General features: G+C 41.7%; 1 protein-coding gene across 2 annotated transcripts in view; it reads right to left on the reverse strand.

Moving 5' to 3' along the window:
* The window catches only part of LOC124794864 (protein arginine N-methyltransferase 5), a 90,557-nt gene extending 65,592 nt beyond the window's left edge, over window positions 1-24,965 (reverse strand). The window contains exons 1-3 of one of the 2 annotated variants that reach the window (XM_047258540.1): window positions 24,678-24,965; window positions 17,403-17,521; window positions 17,087-17,304 (exon numbers count right to left, since the gene is read on the reverse strand). In XM_047258540.1, the coding sequence (XP_047114496.1) occupies window positions 17,087-17,304; window positions 17,403-17,521; window positions 24,678-24,766 (426 nt within the window). In that variant the 5' untranslated portion in view covers window positions 24,767-24,965. Of the gene's footprint in view, window positions 1-17,086; window positions 17,323-17,402; window positions 17,522-24,677 lie in introns of both variants that reach the window. The other variant, XM_047258539.1, reaches the window with a different exon arrangement.
* Window positions 24,966-27,908: the final 2,943 nt, after the last annotated feature.

The following is a 27,908-nucleotide window of genomic DNA, read 5'->3' on the forward strand; positions in this document are numbered from 1 at the left end:
CTGCACTGGTTGGTTGGTTGGTTGTTGGAGATAAAGGGACCAAACTGCAAGGTCTCTTCATCTTATATGTACTGAACCAGGAGTACCCTCAGGAGGATGCAAAGGCAAATCTTGGGTAGCATGATTGTAAGCAAAATACAATAATACAGATAAAAATCAAGGAGAAGTAGAAAGGGTGTGAGAAGCAGGGAGGGGGGGTACAGGTGGGCAAGCCGCTCTGCTCAGTTGGAGCTTCCTGGAGCATGGTAGGTGACGGGAGAGGCACCCTCTGCATCCCACCAGCACCTCCTCACCATCCGTTACCCCAAGAAAATGACAAAAGTTTATGAATGACGAAATGTTGAAAATGGCAAACATAAAAGAACAAGGGTAATAAGAAGGTTGGGAAGGGTATGGGCCAGGCCCAACCAAGGACCTCCTCTGGGCCAGAGCAGGTGAGAGATGCCCCTCCAACTGCTCAGGCAGTCAATAAGGACAAAGTGACCCATTTCACATGCTCAGGCAATCAATGAGGGCAAAGTGCCCCATTTAACAGAGAAGTATATACTACCTTTTCAAGCGAAACGTAAAACCAGGTCAGTCGTTTCGGCATCTTCTGCTGCCACTAGCACTAATATGTCAAGAAGTTTTAAGATATCGTCACAAAGAAGAAGTTTTAAGATATCGTCACAAAGCGGCCAAATTTGGGCAGTCCAGTAGGCTGTGGGCCACCGTCAGATGGGCACAACATTGGCAGTAAGGTGGGTCCTCATATCTGAGAATGTGGCTGCGAGTCTGCCAAGTGTGGCCAATGCACAGCCAACAAAGGATTTCCTGCAAGAAGCACAGAGAGAAAACTGGCACATGGTCGTGGTCTCCTTTGCTCTCAGTTTGGGGAGTCCAAGGCGAACCATTCACAGTTCCAGACATCCAACAATTGATGGCATCAAGCTGACCGAAGGTCCAGTTCTGTGACTTCCATTTCCAAAATCAGAATCCCGGTAGCCAACTTTGCCAACCGGTTAGCATGTTCATTCCCTAATATACCAACATGTCCACAGGTCCAAACAGGTAGAGGCGCTCAGAAAGGAGATCCTATACAGTCGTGACTAGGGTGACAAGGATAGAATTGATCTTCAACAGGAAGGCTGCTCAGGGAGTCGCCACAGATTAGAAATATCTTTCCGTTTCAAGAATGAGCATGCATGGCTAAGGGGTTGTCTGATGGCCACCAATTCAGCAGTGAAGCGAACACATCCATTCAGCAAGGAGTGTAGTTCACTGCACATTGCATGTGTGTATTCAAAGCCGGATCGTCCACCGACTATTGAGCCATCAGCGTATACCACTTGTGAACCTGGAAATGCATCGAGGACAGCCAGGGATAGGTAGTGAAACATCATGGGGTCAAGTGAACTTTTTGGTCCAAAGGATAAATCAAGACAGATCCAAAGTCAGGGTACACACCATGGGGGCATACACGATTGCTCCCTGACAAAGAGGTGACAGTGGGGAAGTTGGAGTTCTGAGCAGACACTGTAGTCTAACTGCAATTGTCGCCCCCATTCTGGGCCTCTATTGTGGGAAGTGGAACACCCTACTAGGAAAAAGGACATAGTAGTTTGGATGCATAGGGGAGCTGTGGATATGTATAGCATAACTGAGTAGCTGTTGTCAGTGTCTGATCCGTAGGGGAGTGACCCTAGCCTCTGGAAATAGGGTGTTCACAGCATTAGTTCAAAAGGCTCCTGTTGCAAGTCGTACCCCGCAGTGGTGTATCTGGTTCACTGACTGCAATATTGAGAGCATGTGGAACCACATATCAGGCTCCCATAATCAAGATGGGACAGGATCAGGGCTCAGTACAGCTGCAGAAGGGTAGTGCAATCTGCATCCCAGTTGGTTTTATTGAGGCAGCAAGTGTATTAAGTTGTAGCCAGCAGCTTTGCTTAAGTTGGTGAAGATGAGGAATCCATGTCAGTGGGGCATCAAAGACAAGTCCCAAAAAGCGATAAGTCGCCATCACATCCAGTAATTGGTCACTGAGGTAAAGTTCTGGTTGTGGATCAACACTGCAATGGCGACAGGACACAGATCTTGGTGGCAGGAAACAAAGCTGTGGGTGAGGATCCACGACTGCACCTTCTGAATGACAGCAGCCAGTGTTTAGCAATATCCACATTAGAGGAACAACAGTAAAGCAAAAACCATTGGCATACTAGGACGCTGATTCTGAAGACCCTGCGATTGCTGCTGGACCCTTGATGGCCACTGAAAAGAGATGGACACTCAATACATAGCCCAGCAGGATCCCATTCTCTTGGATAAGGGGTACTGTGGGAAGCAACAACTTGAATGTGGAAAGTATGGTGTGACAAGAATTTCTGGACAAAAATTACAGTTAACATTGGTTAGACTAACTGGGTGATAGCTTTCCATCTTTAGGGATGCTTACCCAGTTTCTGTACTGGGATGATGATGCTCTCCTGCCACTGAGGTGGGAGCTCACTCTCACTCCAGATACAGTTGAAAATGGTAAGGAGATGATGTTGACAATCCACAGCTAGACGTTTTGAGCATTTTGTTGTGGATGCTGTCTGGTCCTAGGGCTGTGTCAGGGCAAAAGGCTAGGACAATGAAGAATTCCTTCTCACTGATTGAAGCACTGTAGAGCTTCAGGTGGTGTATAGTGAAGGATAAGTGCAATCACTCACAATCCACTGTTTAAGGAAACAAAAAGCAGGTTGATGCAGAGGTTCGAGCATAATGCAGAGCAAAATGTTCACCTATGGTATTTGGATCAGTGAAAACAGCATCATTCAAGGAAATACCAAGTACACCTGCAGAGAATTGGTATCCATAGATGCATTTGATCTTTGCCCAAACCTGTGAAGGAGGTGTTTGTGGTCCAATGGTTGAAACCGTTCCCAATATTCTTGCTTCTGAGGACCTGGACACTGAGCCAGTTAAAGGCAAAGAAGTGCTCGAATCATGGATGCCGCTTATGGCATTGGAGAACCCGCCTACAATCTCTTATGGCCACAGCAATTTCCAGGGTCCACCAACTTACTACCTTCAAGCAGGGGGATCGCTAAGTCGGCTGCCGATTGAATGGATGCTGCTACGTTTTGCACAGCCTTGTCAATGCCTGCATTTAGCAGGCAGCTCAGAATGACATTGGAAGTGAAAGCACCCAGTCGGCATCGTGGAGAGCCAGTCTAGACAGGTGCCCATGGGAGACAGTTTGTCTGTTCATTCTGTTTTAGGGTGCAAAAATAACTAGGTTCATATGCGTCCATATCAGAATTGTAGAACACTAAGAGAAAAAAAGGAGTTAAAACGACTGCTCGTTAAGCCCAAATTATGGAAGGAAAGGCAGCTAAAAACAAGGACTTTGAGATCGAATCATAACATACGCCGAACAGGAACAGAGGTCCTGAACTAAAAATTAAATGTCCTTCGCCATATTGCTAATATGGATAAAAAGTAAAACACGGTCAACAGCCCACCTGTCTGTGCTGCTGGAAACCAAGTTTCGTGAACAGCTATGCGGAAAGCAGGGGAGGGGCTTGAGAGATGTCTTAGCTCAGCCAGGTAGTGGAAAAATCCACTACAATTCCACTGGAAAATTGTGCTGTCGGTATACTGTGAGGGTGTGAAGGGACCAAGGAGGCAGGTTATGTCACAGGGTCAGCCTAAAGGGCCACCAGGATCCGTGCCGTGGCCACAAAAGCAAAATATGTGGGGGCCAGTAAAATTTCCTTCGTGTTGGATGGCTTCTGTTTTGTCTTTGTTTCCTTTAGGGGTTTTGGATGATGGAGGACTTCCCAGAATTAGTTTCACGGACTGAAGCAGATCATGAAACTTTATGACCAACAGCCTGTGGCTCCTTCAGCCACAGGCTGGTATCCAGTTGCAGACTGGCAGAAACCTTCGAGAGGAGTGTCCTGAGGGCCCCTTCCTAGCATGAGAAGCTGGACGAAGGTGATTCATCTCCGGCTGGGAAAGGTGGATTGGCAACCCCAGTGGGTTGGGAGAAGTAGCATGAGGAGAACCCTCAACTATCAGTGGGCAGGGGATTTACACACTCATACTTTTTCTTGGCCTCTTGGTATGTCAGTCTATCCAGAGTTTACATTCTTGCGTTTTTTCTCTCTCTGAAAGACAGTGCAGTTTGGTGAGCACGAAGAATGGTGCTCTCCACAGTTGACTTAGTCGGGGGGAGGAGCCCAAGGAACATTCACGACGAATGATCATCCGCAATTCCTACAGATTGGGCTGGCACCGCAACACTAAGACATGGGCCGGAATTGAAGCACTGCATGGAAGGGGGGGGGGGGGGGAGAACATACGGTTTCACATCACATCGTTATACCGTAAAGTTGAGCTTTTCAGGCAACAGGTCACAATCAAAGGCCAAGACGAAGGCCCCATTACGAACCCTATTGTCCTTTGGTCCCCTATGGATACAACGGACGAAGTGTACACCCGGCTGCTCCAAGTTGGCACGTAGCTCATCACCAGACTCCAAGAGGAGATCACAATGAAAAACTATGCCTTGAACTATGTTCAGACTAGTATGGGGAGTGTTACTCACTGAAATGTTACCCAGCTTGTCACAAGCAAGCAACAGCCATGACTAGGCAGACTGTTTCAATCAAAACTGACCCATTCTTCACTTTGGAGATGGCTGCAACTTCCCCAAACTTGTCCACTACAACCTCAGGGTGTATACGTGGACGAGGATAAAAAATTCCCGGATTTCTCGTTTAAAAATACACTTTCTCCCGGGTGAAAACATACTTTTTTCCCTGTTAACTGACAGTAAATTTTCTCTTGGAACTGTATAAGTCCTTTGAATGATTTTATACACGGGAGTAGAATTTCCTGGCACTTTATAAAACTAAACACAGGGAAAAAACTTGTTTTGGAAAGATCTTTGATGTGCAGCACCATATACGCTGCATATTTTCGTATTACGAAAGTATAAACTCGAACTCCACCAAACACCGCATGTTACTTTCCGAAGCATTGAAATTGAGATTGCAATGCGCTTTTGTAAGCCAGTCATAGCTCATGTCACGTGATCTCGCCAGCCGATGACAGCGGGTATTCAAAGCTTAGGACACGTGATGTAGTCAGCCAATAGTAACATCACTGTTAAGTAGAGCGAAAGGCACAAAAAGAAAAAAGTTGATGGTTTAAATTAAAATACATAGTGTTGCTACACGAAACGCAAAGCTTTCACTTACAATATTGGCCTGTAAGATTAATATGCTGCGAGAGAAGCTAAGCTTTCACATACAATGTTGGTCTTTTACGCGCGTATTACAATTTAAGATATATCACACAAATGTGATCGTAAAATTCTTAATAACGACTTAAATTTTTGTCTGATCTTCTGGGCTCAAAATTCATCAAAGAGTTGATTTTTAAATGAGAGTCAAACGCTCTGTGATTTAAGAGATTCATCGTACATTATCGCACATAGCTCCGTTGTAACTGCCAGAATGGTACTTTGATGGTAACGCTTTTCAAACCACCATTCGGAATATATTCCCGTAATCTGTTAGAAATAGGTTCGTTTCTGCAGTTGCCAGAGCACGCCAGATGACAGGCGTCACCGCGCTTGCGAAGCTACGATGTCACAGGGAGCCCGTATGTTCGTACGTGTAAAACATTTTCCTTGACATTGACCTCCACCTATCCAATGGCCAGCTTCACACGTCCGTCCACATCAAACCCACCAACAAGCAACAGTACCTCCATTATGACAGCTGCCACCCATTCCACATCAAATGGTCCCTTCCCTACAGCCTAGGTCTTCGTGGCAAACGAATCTGCTCCAGTCCTGAACCCCTGAACCATTACACCAAAAACCTGAAAACAGCTTTCGCATCCCGCAACTACCCTCCCGACCTGGTACAGAAGCAAATAACCAGAGCCAATTCCTCATCTCCTCAAACCCAGAACCTCGCACAGAAGAACCACAAAAGTGCCCCACTTGTGACAGGATACTTTCCGGGACTAGATCAGACTCTGAATGTGGCTCTCCAGCAGGGATACGACTTCCTCAAATCCTGCCCTGAAATGATACCCATCCATCATGAAATCCTCCCCACTGCACCAAGAGTGTCTTTCCGCCGCCCACCTAACCTTCGTAACCTGTTAGTTCATCCCTATGAAATCCCCAAACCACCCTCCCTACCCTCTGGCTCCTATCCTTGTAACCGCCCCCGATGCAAAACCTGTCCCATGCACCCTCCCACCACCACTTACTCCAGTCCTGTAACCCGGAAGGTGTACACGATCAAAGGCAGAGCCACGTGTGAAAGCACCCACGTGATTTACCAACTGACCTGCCTCCACTCTGAAGCTTTCTATGTGGGAATGACCAGCAACAAACTGTCCATTCGCATGAATGGACACAGGCAGACAGTGTTTGTTGGTAATGAGGATCACCCTGTGGCTAAACATGCCTTGGTGCATGGCCAGCACATCTTGGCACAGTGTTACACCGTCCGGGTTATCTGGATACTTCCCACTAACACCAACCTGTCAGAACTCCGGAGATGGGAACTTGCCCTTCAGGATATCCTCTCTTCTCGTTATCCGCCAGGCCTCAATCTCCGCTAATTTCAATTTGCCGCTGCTCATACCTCATCTCTCTTTCAACAACATCTTTGCCTCTTTACTTCTCCCCGACTGACATCTCTGCCCAAACTCTTTGCCTTTACAAATGTCTGCTTGTGTCTGTGTATGTGCAGATGGATGGATGTGTGTGTGTGTGTGTGTGTGTGTGTGTGTGTGTGTGTGTGTGTGTGTGTGTGTGTGTGTGTGCGCGCGCACACACACACCCGTCCTTTTTTCCCCCTAAGGTAAGTCTTTCCGCTCCCGGGATTGAAATGACTCCTTACCCTCTCCCTTAAAACCCACATCCTTTCGTCTTTCCTTCTCCTTCCCTCTTCTTTCCTGATGAGGCAACAGTTTGTTGCGAAAGCTTGAATTTTGTGTTTATGTTTGTGTGTTTATCGACCTGCCAGCACTTTCGTTCGTTAAGTCACATCATCTGTGTTTTTAGATATAAAACATTAAAAGATTGTACATTATGTCATAGAAGAAACAAAACATCAGACGATACTCCAAGAGCATTGGAATTTCGAGAACCATACTAAAATGTCCACATTTAAAGTGCACATTTGTATGTCCATATTCCCAGTTAAGTAGGCCACGACCTGATATTAAGCTTTTCAATGTGGTTTTAGGGATGTAAATTTTCTTGCAGTACCAGTACTGTGTTATCTCACATTTGGTTCTTTATTATGGCATAATGCCATACATGCTAGAACTTGAAAACGTGCACTTGAAATGCAGCGAACAGTGTGTGGAATTAAAAAGAAAATTTCTTTAGCAAACCGACAACAATAACTTCATTGTTCTGCAAGGCAATTAATGCTTGACTGTCAGAAAGGTGGAAATCAGAAATCTCTTTTGTTTTCATTCGACGTGAGAGCAGTAAACGAAGAGGAAACAGCAAAATCACTAAATGTAAACATGGGTCACGTGGAGACTACCCACTACCCCACTGTAACTCAGACTGCTCTGCACATCAGCTCCGGATCTACGATATTTCCGAACCCTGCCACTCCCTCGAGTGTTTGAGATAGGACGTCAAAAATTTTTAAAAAATCGAATTTTCAAAAATATGTTCATTTTGTAGCGCACATCTTTCTGAAGAGTCTGGTGCATAAAGCGTGCGTTCGAGGAAATGTAAGACATGTTATCTGGTCGTAAGTGTGCCGAAGGGCAGAGCCTCGCATCCTCACACAACATTATTCTATCGTACGTCAGTGTACTTCGCTCTGTGGAATTGTATATTTTGTAATGGATGCCATCAAACCATATCCGGGACAGTGGAAATTAAAATGTCCTATGGTGCCTTTCCTGCTTACAATTGGCTGGTTTGAAATCTTGTCCCTCTTCAAAAAATTTGCACTCTTTATTCCCTATCAGCTAACAACTTGCTGCCCTGTGGACATAAAATTAAATATAGGATACATAAACCTAGTAAAGACACGAGACAAGCAAGACAATACACATTTCTTCAAACCTTAGCTCCAAGCATTTTTTCTCTCTAATCTTGCTACAGATTTACGTGGCGTGCTTTCCTTTCTGCGAAAGAATCTATTACCTCATCAAAGTTCGTGAAATATTTTGCTACATGAGAAGTCGAAATGTCGTTGTCTAATACTGATAAGGCTGTTAATGCAAATAGGACCCAAGACTGGTGTGGTTTCCCGATCTGATTACGTGTATTTTGTCTCTCTCTGCTACATAAAACGAAATAGGCCTTTCTAATACTGCAACAATTGTAATACACACCAAATAAACAAGACTGTTTTGGCACATAGGGTCTTTTTTGTAAAGATAGAATATAATTCACAAAGAACCAATATCAAGTGCCTATTAGGCCTACTACAAGCAAAAAGCCTTACATTAGAAAGTAGTTTCACACTTCATTCATACGCTCCAGTTTCTCAAGTATGAGATCGAAAAGTAGTAGTACGAAATTTTTATACAAACTTAGAATCGTCATATTGTTCCATAATTTATATGATGTCCCCGTTTCTTCACCTTCCTCATTCTAACAAACAGTCTTGTTAGCACTAGTTTTGTAACTGTTCCTGCCAATGTCAAAGCTTATTCGCAGGTTAACTCCACTAACTCTGCCAGAATCCCACGATTATTCTCCGGTTAGGAGTTGGTACATGTTCGTACAACGCATATTCCGCGCTTCTTCCAGAATAGAATTTAAAGCGGCTGCTAGTCGGGGACTGTACAACTGGCTCTTACTAGTATAGCGATCTGCCCAAAAATTTCCTGTCAAAATTTTATTTTCTTAGATACACCGAGAAGGTAATACATAATCTTTCTTACCTGTTATTCGTTTATTTCCACTCCTGTAGTCTGAATCTATGGATTTAGCTAGTAATTATAACAACGCTCATCATTCGCAAACCCAATCAACCACACAATCAGACAGCGGTTGTCATTCATCCGTTAGGCCTTACTCGGCTCAGCTCGTATAGCCTCTTTTGTCTGTAGGAAACTTTGTTTCTGCATGCGACGAGGATTCCCCTGACAGACATCATGTACACTATGCACACATTCACAAATCAACTTACGATTGATTCAGAAATCAACTTAGAATGTGTTCAAAAATGTTCAAAAACTGACAGGGATGCGTATCAAAGTCATATGAATAATCGATAGACTAACGTGCGCTGGATGCTAGTCGCTTTGTGAAACAAGGTTTTTTCCCTCAATAGTATGAATTTGCCCCCCACCCCCCTCCTAGAACTGGGCCTGCTGCGCATGCAAGAATCTAGCAGCTTGGGTGCTCCAGTAAAATTTTTCCCGGTAGCATCTAGCTGCTTGCTGTGACTGCTTATTACACAGCAAACAGCCACATTTCTTTAGCCAGAAGCGGGAGAAGGTACTACTCAACTGCGCATGCACATGATCCCGCTCGTAACTGCTGAAACGAATCTAATGTAAACAGTTTCGAAGTCACGTTCATCGGAGGCAATGAGTTTTTGAACATTGCATTGTCTTCCTAAAGCCTTTCCTAAAGTCATGACTGGCACATACTCCACAGCAAACATGGGGACATATCAGCTCAGCCACACACTGTGCAATCCCCGCGAGGTCAGGGGGGGTACTACAATGCAGGTACATGACAACTCCCTGCCCCCCCTCCCACAAAGGATGGCTACCATGCTGAGTTTCAAGTGCACTATCTTATGGAAAAGGAAGGGTGCTAACGTGGAAGGGTACAAAAGTGGAACAGACACCTCATTGGCCAACTTACCCTGCACAATCAGCACTTCTGAAAAATTTGCAACAATAGTGGGAAGTCAAACCCAAAAATGAGGACCATGTATTTATTAACGAAAAGATGTAGAGTGTGCCGGAAGTGAAATGGAAAACCAGGGCTCTAAATCATGTACCAGGGCAAGCAGAGCCCACATCAGAAAAGCCATCCGATGGAACGGAAGAGCGAAGTACACTGACGTACGATAGAATAATGTTGTGTGAGGAGGCGAGGCTCTGCCCTTCGGCACACTTACGACCAGATAACATGTCTTACATTTCCACAAACACACATGTTTTATGTTTCAGACTTTTCAGAAAGATGTGCGCTACAAGATGAACATATTTTTGAAAATTCGATTTTTTTTTAGTATTGACCTGGTTAGCAAATGTCGTAGATGCGGGGTTGATGCGCAGAGTAGTCTGAGTTATGGTGGGTAGTCCCCACGTGACTCGTGTTTACACTTAGTGATTTTGCGTTTCTCCTTCTTTTGCTCTCACATCAAATGAAAACAAAACGGATATCTGTGACCGGGAGCTATCACGTGAATTAAAATATATTCACATAATTACGGAAAGCTAAAATATGTTATTAGTTTCAGATTTTATTTTATTCCCACCTTTATGACAGTGAAGTTATTTTTGTCTGTTTGCTAAAGAAATTTGACTTTTATTAATCTTTTCCGCAGAGACAGTCAATGTATTTGAAATGAAATATTTAATTCCACAGTACTGGCTAATTTAAACTGTTCGCTGCATTTAAAGTGCACGTTTTATCTTCTAGCACGTATGGCATTATGCCATAATAAAGAACCAAACATGATGTAATACAGTACTAGTGCGCCATGATAATTTAAATCCCGAAAACCACACTGAAAAACTTAATATCAGGTCGAGGTCTACTTCTTTGGGAATCTAGATATACGAATGTGCACTTTAAGTAGGCTATGCATTTTAAATGTGCACATTTCAGCATGGTTCATGAAATTCCGATGCTCTTAGGGTATTCTCTAATGTCTTGTTTCCTATATGACGTAATGTATTATCTTTCAATGTTTTACACGTACGTACATACGGACTTCCTACGTCATGGTAGCTGCGCAAACGCGGTGTCCCCTGTTATCTGCGCTCTCTGGCAACTGCTGAAACGAACCTGTATCTAACAAGTCGTGGGAAAATATTGCGAAAAGTGGTATGAAAGGCGTTACTTTCAAAGTAAATATCCTTTTACGTAAGTTGAACTATGTGCGAGAATGTACCTTGAATTTCTTAAATCACAGAGCGTTTGACTCTCATTTAAAAGTCAACTCTTTGATGACGAGCTGTTTAGAAGAATTTCGAACCATGAAGATCAGACATTTATGTCGCTATTGAAAATTTTATCGGCACATTTGTGTGATATATCTTAAAGTGTAACATGCGCAAAAAATATTAATATTATATGCAAAAGCTTAGCTTCTCTTGCAGCTTATTAACCTTAGAGACCAATATTATATGTGAATGCTTTACTTTTCTAGTAGCAACACTATGTATACTAATTTAAACTATTAACTTTCCCTGTTTGAGTGTTCGTGATACTGTAATGTTGCTGTTGACTAACTACATCATGTGCCCTATGCTCTGAATATCCGCTGTCATTGGCTGGCGATATCACGTGACATGAGCTATGACTGGCTTACAGAAGCGCATCGCAATCTCGATTTCAATGATTCGGAAAGTAACATCCGGTGTTTGGTGGAATTCCAATGTATACTTTCGTAATACGAAAATACGCGGAGTAGATGTTACTGCACATCAAAGATATTTCCAAAACTTGTCTTTTTCCCTGAGTTTCCTTTTCTAAAGTGCCGGGAAAATCAACGTGCATGTAAACCATTCAAAGGATTGATAAGTTTCGCAGGGAAAATATGATGTCACTTAACACGAAAAAGTGTGTTTTCACCCGGGAGAAAGTGTATTTTTAACCGGGAAATCCGGGAAAAATCCAGGAATTTTTTTCCTTGCCCACGTATACACCCTGATTCTACGACTTCCACATTGCTGGCAACGGGTTACGTACCATGCTGGTGACTACTTTGAAGGTCAGTAAAACTTTGAAACACACATCTATTTTGTACGAGCTGTAAACAGATAGGTGCCATTATTAAAGTTCCAACCTTCATATTTGTATGAGTTGGTAGACTCCAGCTGTGACTCATTGATATTGTAGTCATAGAATTCTATTTTGTGTTTCATTTTGTGAAGTGAAAAATTTTACATTCATAAACTTTCGTAGCAAGTTGCCAATCTTTGCACCACTTTGAAAACTGATTGGATTTTTATGCAGCTTCTTTCGGAGAGTACTTCATTATAGATATTTGTATAAAGTAGTTTTGTGGAGCACTTCTAAAACCCTTCTTGTAGATGCGCGTGACCTATGCTTTCTTCCAACTACTTGGCACTGTTTTTTGAGCTGTCTTTGATCGAGGGGTCTATGATAGTTAACACACTCCTGGAAATTGAAATAAGAACACCGTGAATTCATTGTCCCAGGAAGGGGAAACTTTATTGACACATTCCTGGGGTCAGATACATCACATGATCACACTGACAGAACCACAGGCACATAGACACAGGCAACAGAGCATGCACAATGTCGGCACTAGTACAGTGTATATCCACCTTTCGCAGCAATGCAGGCTGCTATTCTCCCATGGAGACGATTGTAGAGATGCTGGATGTAGTCCTGTGGAATGGCTTGCCATGCCATTTCCACCTGGCGCCTCAGTTGGACCAGCGTTCGTGCTGGACGTGCAGACCGCGTGAGACGACGCTTCATGCAGTCCCAAACATGCTCAATGGGGGACAGATCCGGAGATCTTGCTGGCCAGGGTAGCTGACTTACAACTTCTAGAGCACGTTGGGTGGCACGGGATACATGCGGACGTGCATTGTCCTGTTGGAACAGCAAGTTCCCTTGCCGGTCTAGGAATGGTAGAACGATGGGTTCGATGACGGTTTGGATGTACCGTGCACTATTCAGTGTCCCCTCGACGATCACCAGTGGTGTACGGCCAGTGTAGGAGATCGCTCCCCACACCATGATGCCGGGTGTTGGCCCTGTGTGCCTCGGTCGTATGCAGTCCTGATTGTGGCGCTCACCTGCACGGCGCCAAACAAGCATACGACCATCATTGGCACCAAGGCAAAAGCGACTCTCATCGCTGAAGACGACACGTCTCCATTCGTCCCTCCATTCACGCCTGTCGCGACACCACTGGAGGCGGGCTGCACGATGTTGGGGCGTGAGCGGAAGACGGCCTAACGGTGTGCGGGACCGTAGCCCAGCTTCATGGAGACGGTTGCGAATGGTCCTCGCCGATACCCCAGGAGCAACAGTGTCCCTAATTTGCTGGGAAGTGGCGGTGCGGTCCCCTACGGCACTGCGTAGGATCCTACGGTCTTGGCGTGCATCCGTGCGTCGCTGCGGTCCGGTCCCAGGTCGACGGGCACGTGCACCTTCCGCCGACCACTGGCGACAACATCGATGTACTGTGGAGACCTCACGCCCCACGTGTAGAGCAATTCGGCGGTACGTCCACCCGGCCTCCCGCATGCCCACTATACGCCCTCGCTCAAAGTCCGTCAACTGCACATACAGTTCACGTCCACGCTGTCGTGGCATGCTTCCAGTGTTAAAGACTGCGATGGAGCTCCGTATGCCACGGCAAACTGGCTGACACTGACGGCGGCGGTGCACAAATGCTGCGCAGCTAGCGCCATTCGACGACCAACACCGCGGTTCCTGGTGTGTCCGCTGTGCCGTGCGTGTGATCATTTCTTGTACAGCCCTCTCGCAGTGTCCAGAGCAAGTATGGTGGGTCTGACACACCGGTGTCAATGTGTTCTTTTTTCCATTTCCAGGAGTGTAGTTTGAAGAAGGCTAACTCAGCCGCAGTGTCAGTATAGAATCTGATAGGGATTCTCTCGGGCCTCGGAGCTTTGTTCAATTTTAACGATTTCAGCTGTTTATCAACAACATTGACACTAATACTTATTTCACTTATCTTTTCAGTGGTATGAGTATTAAACTGGGACATTTCTCCTGGGTTTTATTTTTTAAAGGAACATTTGAGAACAGAGTTCAGCATATCAGCTATTGCTTTGCTACCCACAATTTCAGTTCCTGTGTCATATGCTAAGGGCTGGAAACTAACTTTGCTGCCACTGACAGTGTTTATGTACACCCAGAATCTCTTGGTTTTGTGAAGGACCATTTCACAATTTTCTGCTATGGTAGTCATTAAAGGCTTCACACATTGCTGTCCTGATAGCCAAATGTGTGTGTGTGTGTGTGTGTGTGTGTGTTTAGCAAGTCTCTTTCTTTGTTTTACGCATTCAGGCAACTTCTGTTTTCTGCAATGAACCTGCCCCCTCCTATGGCATCCAGTTTGGAACTTTGTTATGAATACTCGACAATTTAATGATAAAATGTTGACAGTTGCAGTGTCTTCACACTGAAATGTGGCCTGATTATGCTATCTGCCTGTCGACTGGCAAGTATTTATCTGAGTACCTCAACCTACTTACTAGCGGAAAAAACACCCATGTGCACTCCACATATACTCTGCTACAGAAGCAGCTGCTTTGTACAGTGCTCCCCTGACCTAGCAAGGTGGGTACTACAGTTGTCCTACCAACGATAAGGCAGGTGTCCCACGCCCTCAGAGGGCTCACAACTCCTTAGTGAGTATATGCTTGGCTGCCATGGGGTTGCAGTTTATGCAACACTACTTCCCTTTCTCTGTAGCAAGCCTATACTTCGACTACTCCTTCCCCCTCTGCTGTTCCATCGGATGGCTTTTCTGATGTGGGCTCTGCTTGCCCTGGTACATGATTTAGAGCCCTGGTTTTCCATTTCACTTCCGGCACACTCTACATCTTTTCGTTAATAAATACATGGTCCTCATTTTTGGGTTTGACTTCCCACTATTGTTGCAAATTTTTCAGAAGTGCTGATTGTGCAGGGTAAGTTGGCCAATGAGGTGTCTGTTCCACTTTTGTACCCTTCCACGTTAGCACCCTTCCTTTTCCATAAGATAGTGCACTTGAAACTCAGCATGGTAGCCATCCTTTGTGGGAGGGGGGGCAGGGAGTTGTCATGTACCTGCATTGTAGTACCCCCCCTGACCTCGCGGGGATTGCACAGTGTGTGGCTGAGCTGATATGTCCCCATGTTTGCCGTGGAGTATGTGCCAGTCATGACTTTAGGAAAGGCTTTAGGAAGACAATGCAATGTTCAAAAACTCATTGCCTCCGATGAACGTGACTTCGAAACTGTTTACATTAGATTCGTTTCAGCAGTTACGAGCGGGATCATGTGCATGCGCAGTTGAGTAGTACCTTCTCCCGCTTCTGGCTAAAGAAATGTGGCTGTTTGCTGTGTAATAAGCAGGAAGGACGGGTATACACTCGCACACACCCGTCCTTTTTTCCCCCTAAGGTAAGTCTTTTCGCTCCCGGGATTGGAATGACTCCTTACCCTCTCCCTTAAAACCCACTTCCTTTTGTCTTTCCCTCTCCTTCCCTCTTTCCTGATGAGGCAACAGTTTGTTGCGAAAGCTTGAATTGTGTGTATGTATGTGTCTGTTTGTGTTTCTATCGACCTGCCAGCGCTTTCGTATGGTAAGTCACATCATCTTTGTTTTTAAATATATTTTTCCTGCATGGAATGTTTCCCTCTATTATATCGATATGTAAAGGATCTGATGGACAGGGTGAAAAGCAATCAGCAGCCGCTTACTGATGATATTGTGGTGTGTAGTAAAGTGTCATTGTCGAATGACTGTAGAAAAATACAAGATGACTTTCACAAAATTTCTAGTTGGTGTGATGAATGGCAGCTAGCTCTAAATGTAGAAAAACGAATGAGTAAGTTAATGTAAATGAGTAGGAAAAACAATTCTGTAATGTTTGAATACAGCTTTAGTAGTCTGCTGCTTGGCACAGTCACACTAATTTCATACCCATTTGTAATGTTGCAAAGGGATAAGAAATGAAATGAGCACATAGTAGGAAAGGTCAATGGTGACTCATTTATTGGGAGAATTTTAGGAAAAGGCAGCTCTTCTGTAAAGGTGACTGCATACAGAACACTAGTGCATCCCTTTCTTGAGTACTGTTCAAGTGTTTGGGATCCCCACCACATCAGAATAAAGGAAGACATCTGAGAAATTCAGAGGGAGGCTGCCAGGCTTTTTACCAGGAGGTTCAAACAACACACAAATATTATGGAGATGCTTTGGGAATTCCAATGGGAAAAAATCCCTGGAGGGAAACAACATCTTAGTCAAGAAACACTACTGACAAAATTAGAAGCATACAGTAAAAAGACTCTACTGCTGCCAATGCACGTTCCATGTAAGGCAGATGTTACAAAAGAGCGACAAATGGTTGTTCATGTTGCTAGATTCCACCACGATTGTTATGTCTGGATTCAGTGAAACATGGGCACACTGCGTGGAAAATACTTACCTACGTTTTCATCGAATCATATGCAGTACAACAAATTACACTTTTCATTCAGAACATTACAAGCCACCAGATAATAGTGATTTGATGGACTTGTGCACATAAAAACAGCAGGAAACATTGCCACAAAGTCATATAGAATTATCAGATGACGTATTTCAAGTACTTCACATGCAATGTGTTGGAAATTTGGCAAATTTTGAAATTTGGAGGCCTACAATATAAACTGGAATGAAACATACTCCTCCACAAACCACTATTCTATAACTCTTCCCCTCTGCCAGTAACAATTATATTGGTCAAAAATATAAAGACCAGTGAAGAAACCATCAGTTATGAATGAATGCCAGCTGGCAGTAATAATATTGACTTCGTCCATAGCGAACACTCCGCGTCACAATTACTTATGTGATCAGTTTTCCTTACTGTCTAAGCAAGCAGTTGAGAGCAATTTATCTGTATAGCAAGAACCTGTCATGTGCCTTTTGTACCAAATAGTAAGCTCTCCATGCAACCGAAGTATACTGATCTCTACATTACAATGATAGTTACAATGTTCTGCTTGACCAAAGAATGCTACGCTAAGGTGGGTTGGTAGGTGGGGGGAACAACTCTGGAAGTTACACACACTTATATATCTCCCAAACATGAATGAAGTTTATAATAATACCCTGAGATGTAATTTATTTGCATTATAGATACTGAACTACAAAACTAATTTTACCTGGTAACAACATCCGGCCAGTAGCTTATTATTCAGCAGCCTTGACAAGTTGACATTGTTCGCACTTCTAAGTGTAAACATTATTGCTGGGAGGCCAAGATGAGCAGCATATGCCAATTCTTGTGCAAGTGTTTCCTCTGACTGTTTTCTATAAGTGCCGTCTGGACTATCAACATCTATGTATGGTGAGAGTTTGCCCACAATCATGTTGTTCCAATCTGCAAAAAACAAATTAGCTATATTGTATCAGTCTCACGAATCTGAATCAGAAAGCATAAAAGGAATAACATTATGTAAGTTACAAGATGTAACATACCTGAACTCGACAGAATTAGATCTGACCGAGTGAACGGCCCTGTTCGATCTTTACTTTTCCCATGAAGGAACTCTCTCTTAAACCTCGGATGAACTATTGGTAGACATGCAAAATCATATCTGAAACAATATTTTCAATGTTAATCTGAGCACATTCCTCTAAGGAAGAAATGGGAGTCTGTAAAATGTTTCTGAATTTGTTACTGTTATGATAAGTCTACCTCAATAATGGTAAATGTGAAGTCAACATTTGCTTTCTATGGAATACGTGAAGGGTAGGTTTGCAAATATCATGAGAGTCACTTTGTGCCAGCAATTGATTTAGCTGTTCACATTACAGAAATGCTTTAACAATGATTAGAGAAGTTAAATGTAAGATTTAGTGAAATCCTCTAATATTCAGATGAAACAGCCTAACCGTACTTTAAAAGTAAAATTTCTTGTGAAAGGAAAAGGAATCTGTGGGGAAGAACAAGTAAAGATCCTCCAGTAGTTGCAATGAGAAACAAAAATAAATAATTACAAAATCTACAGCAAATGGACACTTCCCTTGACCTATATAGGTCAACGGGAGCTGACGATACCAAAACACCAATGCCTACAGCAAAAACTACGGAAATTGGAATCAAACATTTTCCTTGACCACAGATGACGGTACCAAAACACCTGTATCTACATACAAAAATTGGAATCAGTCATTTCCCTTCCCCTATATAGGTCAACTATAACTACTGACATGAAAAAAACAAACACCTACAAAAAACAAAACCAAAATCACAAACCCTCAAAAATTAAAAACTCAAAACATCCCTACGAAAATTAAAACACATTCAATACACAATAAATACACAAAACAATACAACTCGAGAAAAATAGAGCAATAGACGACATCTACAAACCCAACAAACTCAAACTCTGCACCGTAATGATGTCACACACCCCAACACCCTTATGTCATGGGCCAAAGCAGACGGGTGGAATCGGACGCTTCTGTTGACCCAGTAATTCTGGCAACAGACTTAAAGCTATACAGAATTTATCAAAACAAGAGACAGTACAAAAACCTAAGGAACAGGGTAACATCATTATTAATTTAAATGGAAGGGCAATAAATGATGATTAATAATGATTTCTTATGTGTAGTAGAAAACATATGGGCAAACAGTTCCAGAGAAAAATAAAAAAAACTGTGTTGAACAAGCAACATAATAGAAATTCAATCTTGTAGTTGTCAGCCACTTCTTCAGAGTCTAAGAAAATTAAGATATTCTTCCGAAAATAGAAGCTCATCTGGATATGATGATGTTTCCCACAGAGTACTGAAGACTTTTGTCCCCAAGTAATAAGTACCGTCTTTGTTCCCACATAATAAGCACAGCTATTCCAAAATATGTAATGCATCAGTAACTTCGGGCAGTTTTCCAAGATAGACTGAATTATGCCATTGTTAAACTCCTCTCCAGGAAAGATGACAGGAGAGATGTCAATAACTACTGCCTATTTCACTACTGTCATTATTTTCCAAAATTTCCAAAATAGTTGGGTCGAGGAATATTCAATCAAGTCACTGGCTTTGACCAGTGATGTTAGTGTATATATGCAGCTTTGTTGTTAGTTAAGCCAATGAATGTGGAAGTGAAACATTTTTGTCCTGGTGATGCACTGATCTGTAGCTTAGCGAGGTCCAGGTCAGGTTGGAAGGTAACTGTTTGGTCGAGAGTAGGTGACGCCAACAAATGTTAAAGTAAAAAGCCTGGCTGTGGTTATACACTGATCTGCAGCTTTGTTCAACTTATAGATTAGGTTGGAAGGTAGCAGTTTGATTATGAGTCGGTGAAGCCAATGATGTGACACTAAAAATAATCTTGTTGTGATGACAGACTAACCAGTAGCTCAACCCACCTGAAAAAACAGCCACTTATTTCATGTTACAGTCATGTTATACAAATAGTATACCTCCTGATACTACTTGTATAAAAAAGAATATTAGATAAAAGTCATGGACTTCGACCAGTGACGTAGGAAATATGTGACAAACAGTGTAAACATGGGAAATATAACATGAAATAAGTGGCTGTTTTTTCAGGTGGGTTAAGCTGCTGGTCAGGCTATCATCACAACACTTTTTTTTTTCTCCGCGAATAGTATCCCTCCTGAATTAGACCTGTGGTCTAGGGGTAGTGTCTCTGATTCATAGTCAAAACACCCTCAGTCCCAGGTTCGAATCCCGCCGATGTTTACATTTTGATTAATAATCAGCACTGGTGGCCGAAGACTTCCGGCATAAAAAGTCACTCTCATTCTGCCAACGGTCTTGTCAAAGAGGGCGGAGGAGCAGACAGAGGTTCAGGGCACTCTCTTGTCCTAGGGGTGGAGAAACTGCCCCTAAACGCAGAAGAATCAGCAATGATCAATGGCATGAGAATGCAGAAGGCGATGGAAACCACTGCATTAAAGACACGTAACATGTAGCCAAAGGACATGTGGCCTGTAATTGAAGAAATGTCATGATCTCTCCATTAGCAAAAGATTCCAGAATAGTCCCCCGTTCGGATCTCCGAGAGGAGACTGCCAAGGGGAGGTTACCAGAAGAAAAAGTTTGAATAATCAATGGAATGATAACATTCTACGAGGCAGGAGGTGGAATGTCGGAAGCTTGAATGTGGTAGGGAAACTGGAAAATCTGAAAAGGGAAATAGAAAGGCTCAATCTAGATATAGTAGGGGTCAGTGAAGTGAAGTGGAGAGAAGACAAGGATTTCTGGTCAGATGAATAACGGGTAGTATCAACAGCAGCATAAAATGGTATAACAGAAGTAGGATTCGTTGTGAATAGGAAGGTAGGGCAGGGAGAGTGTTTCTGTGAAAAGTTCAGTGACAGGGTCATTCCTACCAGAATCGACAGCAAACCAACACCAACAACGATAGTTCAGGTATACAAGCCTATGTCGCAAACTGAAGATGAAGAGATAGAGAAAGTATACGACGATATTGAAAGGGTAATATGGAATGCAGCTGTAGGGGGAGAAGTAGGAGAAAAGGTTACAAGAGAATACGGGCTTGGGACAAGGAATGAGAGATGAGAAAGACTAACTGAGTTCTGTAACAAGTTTCAGCTAGTAATAGCTAATAATACCCTGTTCAAAAATCACAGGAGGAGGTGGTATACTTGGAAAAGGCCACGTGACACGGGAAGATTACAGTTAGTTTACATCATGGTCAGACAGAGATTCCGAAATCAGATACTGATTGTAAGGCGTACCCAGGAGCAGATATAACTCAGATCACAATATAGTAGTGATGAAGAGTAAGCTGAATTTTAAGACATTAGTCAGGAAGAATCAATATGCAAAGAAGTGCAATATGGAAGTACACAGGAATGACGAGATATGCTTTAAGTTCTCTATGGCTACAGATACAGCAATAAGGAGTAGCTCAGTAGACAGTACAGTTGAAGAGGAATGGACATCTCTGAAAAGAGCCATCACAGAAGTTAGGAAGGAAAACATAGGTACAAAGAAGGTAACTGCAAAGAAACCATTGGTAACAGAAGAAATACTTCAAACGATCGATGAAAGGAGGAAGTACAAAAATGTTTCAGGAATACAGAAATACAAGTCGCTGATGAATGAAATAAGTAGGAAGTGCAGGGAAGCTAAGACAAAATGGCTGCAGGAAAAAGGTGAAAACATCAAAAAAGAAATGACTGTCGGAAGGACAGACTCCACGTAGGCCCTACAGGAAAGTCAAAACAACCTTTGATGACATTAAATACAAGGATGGTAACATTAAGAGTGCAACAGGAATCCCATTGTTAAATAAAGAGGAGAGAGTGGATAAGTGGAAGGAATACACTGAAAGCTTCTACAAGGGGGAGATTTGTCTGAAGTGATACAAGAAGAAACAGGAGTCAGTTTACAAGAGATACGGGATCCAGCATTAAAATCAGAATTTAAAAGAGCTTTGGAGGACTTAAGATCAAATAAGGCAGAAGGGATAGATAAGATTCCATCAGAATTTCTAAAATCATTGGGGGAAGTGGCAACAAAATGACTACTCACGTTCGTGTGTAAAGAATATAAGTCTGGCGACATACCATCTGACTGTCAGAAAAGCATCATCCACACAATTCCAAAGACGGGAAGAGCTGACAAGTGCGAGAATTATTGCACAATCAGCTTAACAGCTCGTGCATCCAAGTTGCTTACAAGAATAATACACAGAAGAATGGAAAAGAAAACTGAAGTGCACTAGATGACAATCAGTTTGGCTTTAGGAAAAGCATAAGCACAAGAGAAGCAATTCTGATGTTGCAGTTAATAATGAAAAAAAAAAAAAAAAAAATCAGGACACGTTCACAGGATTTGTCGACCCGGTAAAAGCATTCGACAATGTAAAATGATGCAAGATGTTCAAAATTCTGAAAAAAGTAGGGGTAAGCTATAGTGAAAGACAGGTCATGTACAACAGTCAAGAGGGAATAGTAAGAGTGGACGGCCAAGAATGAAGTGCTCATGTTAAAAAGGGTGTAAGACAAGGATGTTGCCTTTCTCCCCCATTGTTCAATCCGTACATCGAGGAAGCAATGATGGAAATGAAAGAAAAGTTCGAGAGTGGAATTAAAATTCAAGGTGAAAAGATATCAATGATATGATTCACTGATGATATTGTTATCCTGAAAGAAAGTGAAGAAGAATAACATGATCTACTGAATGGAATGAACAGTCTAATGAGTACACAGTATGGATTGACAGTAAATCTAAGAAAGACGAAGGTAATGAGAAGTAGTAGAAATGAGAACAGCGAAAAACTTAACATCAGGATTGATGGTCACGGAGGATTTTACCTAGGCAGTAAAATGACCAATGACGGATGGAGCAAGGAGGACATCAAAAGCATACAAGCCACGGCAAAAAAGAGATTCCTGGCCAAGAGAAGTCTACTAATATTAAATATCAGCTTTAATTTGAGGAAGAAATTTCTGAGAATGTACATCTGGAGTACAGCATTGTACGATAGTGAAACATCGACTGTGGGAAAACCGAACTTAAGAGAAGCAAAGCATTTGAGATGTGGTACTACTGACTAAGATTGAAAATTAGGTGGACTGGTTAGGTAAGGGATGAGGAAGTTTTATGCAAAATCAGAGAGGAAAGGAATATGTGGAAAACACTTATAAGGAGAAGGGACAGGATGATAGGACATCTGTTAAGACATGAGGGAATGACTTCCATGGTACTAGAGGGAACTTTAGAGGGCAAAAACTATAGAGGAAGACAAAGATTGGAACACATCCAGCAAGTAATTGAGGACGTAGGTTGCAAGTGCTACTCTGGAGATGAAGAGGTCACAAGAGAGGAATTCGTGGCAGGCCGCATCAAACCAGTCAGAAGACTGATGGCAGAAAAGAAATTCCTCCCGAGGAATTATAAAATCCTCAGTAAATTACAATTTGAATTTTAGGAGAGTTGCTATACTGAGAGTGCCATTTACACATTCGCTAAGCAGTAATTAACAGTAGCACCAGGTGGTGTTTTCTGGGACCTACCTAAGGTATTTCACTGTGTGAAACTCAATATCACATTTAATAATTCAAACAATGTAAGCAGGGGAGATTCTTCTGAAAGGGGAGAAAATTTTTGGGGTTCCACAAGACTCAATCATAAGTTCACTATTGTTCCTTTTATATGTAAACAAACTTCTGGCCAACATACAACAGACAGAATTAATTCTTTCTATGGATGATACAAGTACTGTGTTCTGTCCAAAAATACATAAAGCAACAGAGGAAAGGATAAATAATATTCATAAAGACTGTCTATTATTGAGAGGTTTTCTGCGAAGTCTTACTCTCAATTTCAAAAAGGTACAAAATATTCAGTTTCCACGTCTAGAGTTATAACTCCAGTGATAAATAGAGCACATAGTGGGGAAACAGTAACTAGAGTGGAAATATCAAACATCTTTGTTGTCCATATTAACGGAAAATGTAAGCACATTTTGAAACTCTTAAAATAACTTAGTTCTGACAGATTTACACTTCTAATTCTTACAAATCTTTGGGAAAGAGAAATCACTAAGCCCACACAGTTAGTGTATTTCCATTCAACAGTGCCATATAGAATAATGTTCTGGACTAACTCAACTTTAAGAAAGAAATTCTTCATTGCACAAAAATAGTGCTGTATGAGTAATATGTGGTGCTCACCCAAAATCATGTTTTAGACATCTGTTTAAGGAATTAGACAGTTTGAAGTTTGTTGTAAACAATCTACTGTACATCAAACGATACTATGTAGCTTGACCACAGTACCATAAGGAGAAAAATTACTTTCGTTTCTTCTCATTAAGCCGTCTGTAGTACAAGAATGGGTGTCCAACACTGCCCCAAAATTTGTCATCAGTTAACAAATGACATAAAATAGCTGACAAACAAATAAGTCAAATCTGAAAACAAACTGAAAAAGCTTCTCCTTCACACCCCCTATGTTGTAGAAAAATTCGTAATTTTGTAGCTCTGTAAAATGAGGTGGTTAGAAATTAATAACTCACAGCAGTAAAAAAAATTTTTCTAGCTCATCAGCATGTAGCCAGTTTCGATGGGAACTGATAATGTGAATGGAAACTGACTAGTTCCACATCATTGCGATTAATTTAATCAATGAATCACACAACATGAAACTAACCAACGGTGTCCCTTTCCTGGGAAAGTAAAAAGGTATTTGATCGTGCTGTCCTACGATTGATTAGCAACTTCTTATAACTATTAGCGATTTTCCTATTTCCTTTCACATATTCTGTTTCTGAATGGGCAGGTTACAATTAAATCACAAAGCAATCGAACGGATGAATGACAAAAAACAGATTACTACTGCTTGTGTAACAGACACATGCGTCCACGGTTACGAGAAACTGCAAACAATACCCCCAAACAATCTTTGAAAATGCAATTACTTACGCGTAATTTTGCTTTATTAACCAAGATTTCGAAAGGAAACGGCAAATTGTATCAGCAGATACGCTTTTATTCATACAGCGGCGAATGAGAACAGCTAATTTTTAGTGCTTGATAAACGACTGGAACCTACAATCAATGCAAAAATGTTATCAACATTCAACGTGAGAGCTTATGCCACCGGTTATCTTGCTCTGTAAACAATTGGTGTACTTTTGAAACACACAAGCATAATTCTAGAAGAATATAAAATTCATACCATCATGTAATAAGTGTACCAGATCATCGTTAAAAACTACCGAGTGTTCAATAGAATACATACCCAGATTCGGAAGCGAGCTGAAGACTTGCTCTAATATCCGGAACACTGCAGAAGTCCAAACCACATGAGATTCGACGCGAGGTACTCATTTTTAAGATTAAAGGCTTTAGTACGGCACTGGAAATAGCAACCTTTTCTCAACGTAAACGTCTTAATTCTTAGTTATACGCTATCACCTTGTTACATGATATAAATACAAGGTGTCATCAATAAATATTTCCCTCATTAGGTCAACGCCACTACAACTAACTTGAACAATCCCTCCCTAAACATTCAGCCACAACGAGGTTAAAATCAGTCAAAGATGTTTCATGTCAAGGATCCTCAAGAAACATGTCTTCTAACAAAGCTTAGATGGAAGCCTTCGACAATGAACAAAATTACTTGCGACGTCCTTCACTGCACCCTTAGCAACATTAGCAACGGTCATTCAAATTAAATAAAGAACTTAGAAAATTAATCTTGATTTATACAATCTGAAACGCAGTAAATTGCTTGAGAAAATGAATGATAACTGAAGATGTCATAGTGTTACTTCCTACTTTGGGAGAAATTTCGGAAAATCTATTCGTTGTAATACAATAGGAAAAATAATTCAAGGATCACCGTAAGTCCTAGGTTGTTTTATGAAGTCTTGAAACACGAACATTTATAAAAGCTCTTTGTTATCCGTTTTGAAACTTAACAATTCCTGTCCTATGAATACATCACACATGTATAAGGAAATTGGGCAAATTAAATGATTTATTTTTAGGGAAATGCTCTACCTATGTCAAAGGTCCCAGGTTCGAATATCAGTCCAGCACACAGCAAAGCTCTGCTGGGAAGTTTCATATTGGCGCTCACACGGCTGTGGACAGAAAATACATTCTGGGTGCAAAGCCTACTTTTTAAGCAATTAAAGAAATCCTGTGTGTTTCGCTGAGGAACTTGTTTTTATTGAAACCGCCGGTAACGGAAACATACAATAAAAACACGGGTGCCATTGGAAGTTTCAAAGTGGATATTGATAAATTTAGTGGATTCCGCGATTTGCGTCAAATGGAAACAGCAATTAATTATGGTGCTTCGTTCATAGGAACTCGAGTTCATTATTAAAAGTACGCGCTGACGTGTGGTCTTGCCACAAAAAGCTCCATATGAACAAAAGCACAGTCTAATATATACAGTCGCGACACTCTCGCTGATTTTTGTTATAAACCCCGACAACAGCGCCCCAAGCGGTGGAGAAGCTACGCTGCTGAATACGGTATTCATTAGATGTAAAGAGTATCGTTTATATTCATTTTTAACATCGTTTTTATGAAAGGCAGTGCACGCAGCGCAATCAATTGCAGTAATAATAGGAAGAAGACACCACATTTGTCATTCTTCAGGACACAAGTACAAAAGAACAAGCTCAATTTAAAAAGTATTCGTTCCAAGTACTTGATAAAAGATGCTCTTGATTTATTGATAAGTCAAATCATACACCACTGAATGGAAAACGTGGTGCGAGATGGAAAGATGAAACTAAATTATTTGCACTTAATTTGTTGTATTATAGTACTCAGGCATACAGTTTTTTATCACACTGTTTTAGCCTTCCATCAGTACATACCTTACAAGATATACAATTAAATTGTGGGATAAATATAACATATTTCATCTTTTAAAGCAGAAAGTGCAGCAATTACCAGAAACTCATATAATTGTTAATTTGTCTATGGATGAGATGTCAGTAATGGAAAATTTGATATATGACAGCTCTAGGGATTGTGTTATTGGATTTGAAGACATGGGTTTCATAGGTACATCTGAGATTGCCAGTACTGCGTTAGTTATAATGATTAAGGGCATCTTCTCAAATTTTAAACAGGCATTAGTATATTATTCCTCCAAAGGACCAGCACGAGCCACCCATGCTTTTTATTCAGATAACCTGATACCACAAAGAATAAGAAAATTGTATTTTTGGAAGCAGGCTTCCTGCAAAGCAGAACGTAATGAAAAGTATTGGAATTTGCACAGCTGAATAAGTATTAAGGAGAAAAAAAGAACATTTTACTAATAACTATATTTGCACACTCAAGAACAAAGAAATTTACAGTGAACACAACAGAATAATTAGCTCACACAAAGAGTGTTAGACAATGCCAAAGAGGTCTATTTTACACAATGCACTTTACGCCGTCACAACACCCCTCCTTGAACTTATATTTTGTGTGTTCCACAAGATAGACCAAATAGTCCCACAATCTTCTCAAACTTCTCCCTTTCCAAGGGTTTGGTCAGAAGGTCAGCTAACATGTCTTCTGTGTGCAGATAGTCCACGGCAATGTTCTGTCGCTCTATGTGGTCCCGAATGAAATGGTGCCGTATATCAATATGCTTTGTCCTAGCACTAGTAACATCATTTTAGCTAGGTTTATGGCTCCCTTATTGTCACAGAAGATGGTTGTAGGTTCCTCAATTAAATTGGGTTCTATTTCACTTATTAATGTTCATAGCCATAATGCTTCCTGTGTGGTGTAAGATTGTGCCATATACTCGGATTCTACGGTGCTCAATGCAACAGTTTTTTGCTTTTGACAGGACCATTGATGTGAGGCCCCCCATGAATTTAAAACAGCAGCCAGTGGTGGAGTATCTGCCTCCCAATTCACTCCCACAGTCTGCATCGCTATATCCTTCTAGTTTTGCGTTACCATCTCTATGGTATTTTAACTCATAGTTTGAGGTTCCTCTTAGGTATCGGAATATCCTCTTTACTGCTTTCCAGTGCTTTTCCTTTGGGTCTCTGCAATATCTGCTCACTGCATTGGTGGCAAAAGCAATGTCGGGTCGAGACGTTTGAGACAAATATAACAGACTTCCTACTGCTTCTAAATAAGGAACATTCTTGTCACATTCCACATCAGTCTCATTTACACTTAACTTCACTCCTACTTCCATTGGAGTATTTATGGGTTTGCAGTCACTCATGCCAAATTTCTTTAATATTTTTTCCGTGTATGATGATTGACTTATGCTCAATTCTTGTCTTTCTTCATCCTTAGTAATCTGCATACCTAAATAACGTTTGACTTCTCCCAAATCATGCACCTTAAACTTGGTTTGCAGCTGTTTCTTGAAAATTCTCATTTGGCCTTCACTTTCAGTCAGGATAAAGAAATCGTCCACCCATATCGCCATTATTATTATTTCTTCTTTTCTCCCTTTATAGTAAATGCTGGGATCTGCCTTGGATTG

The sequence above is a fragment of the Schistocerca piceifrons genome, chromosome 4 (assembly GCF_021461385.2).
Source record: "Schistocerca piceifrons isolate TAMUIC-IGC-003096 chromosome 4, iqSchPice1.1, whole genome shotgun sequence".
NCBI classification, from domain to species: Eukaryota; Metazoa; Arthropoda; class Insecta; order Orthoptera; family Acrididae; genus Schistocerca; species Schistocerca piceifrons.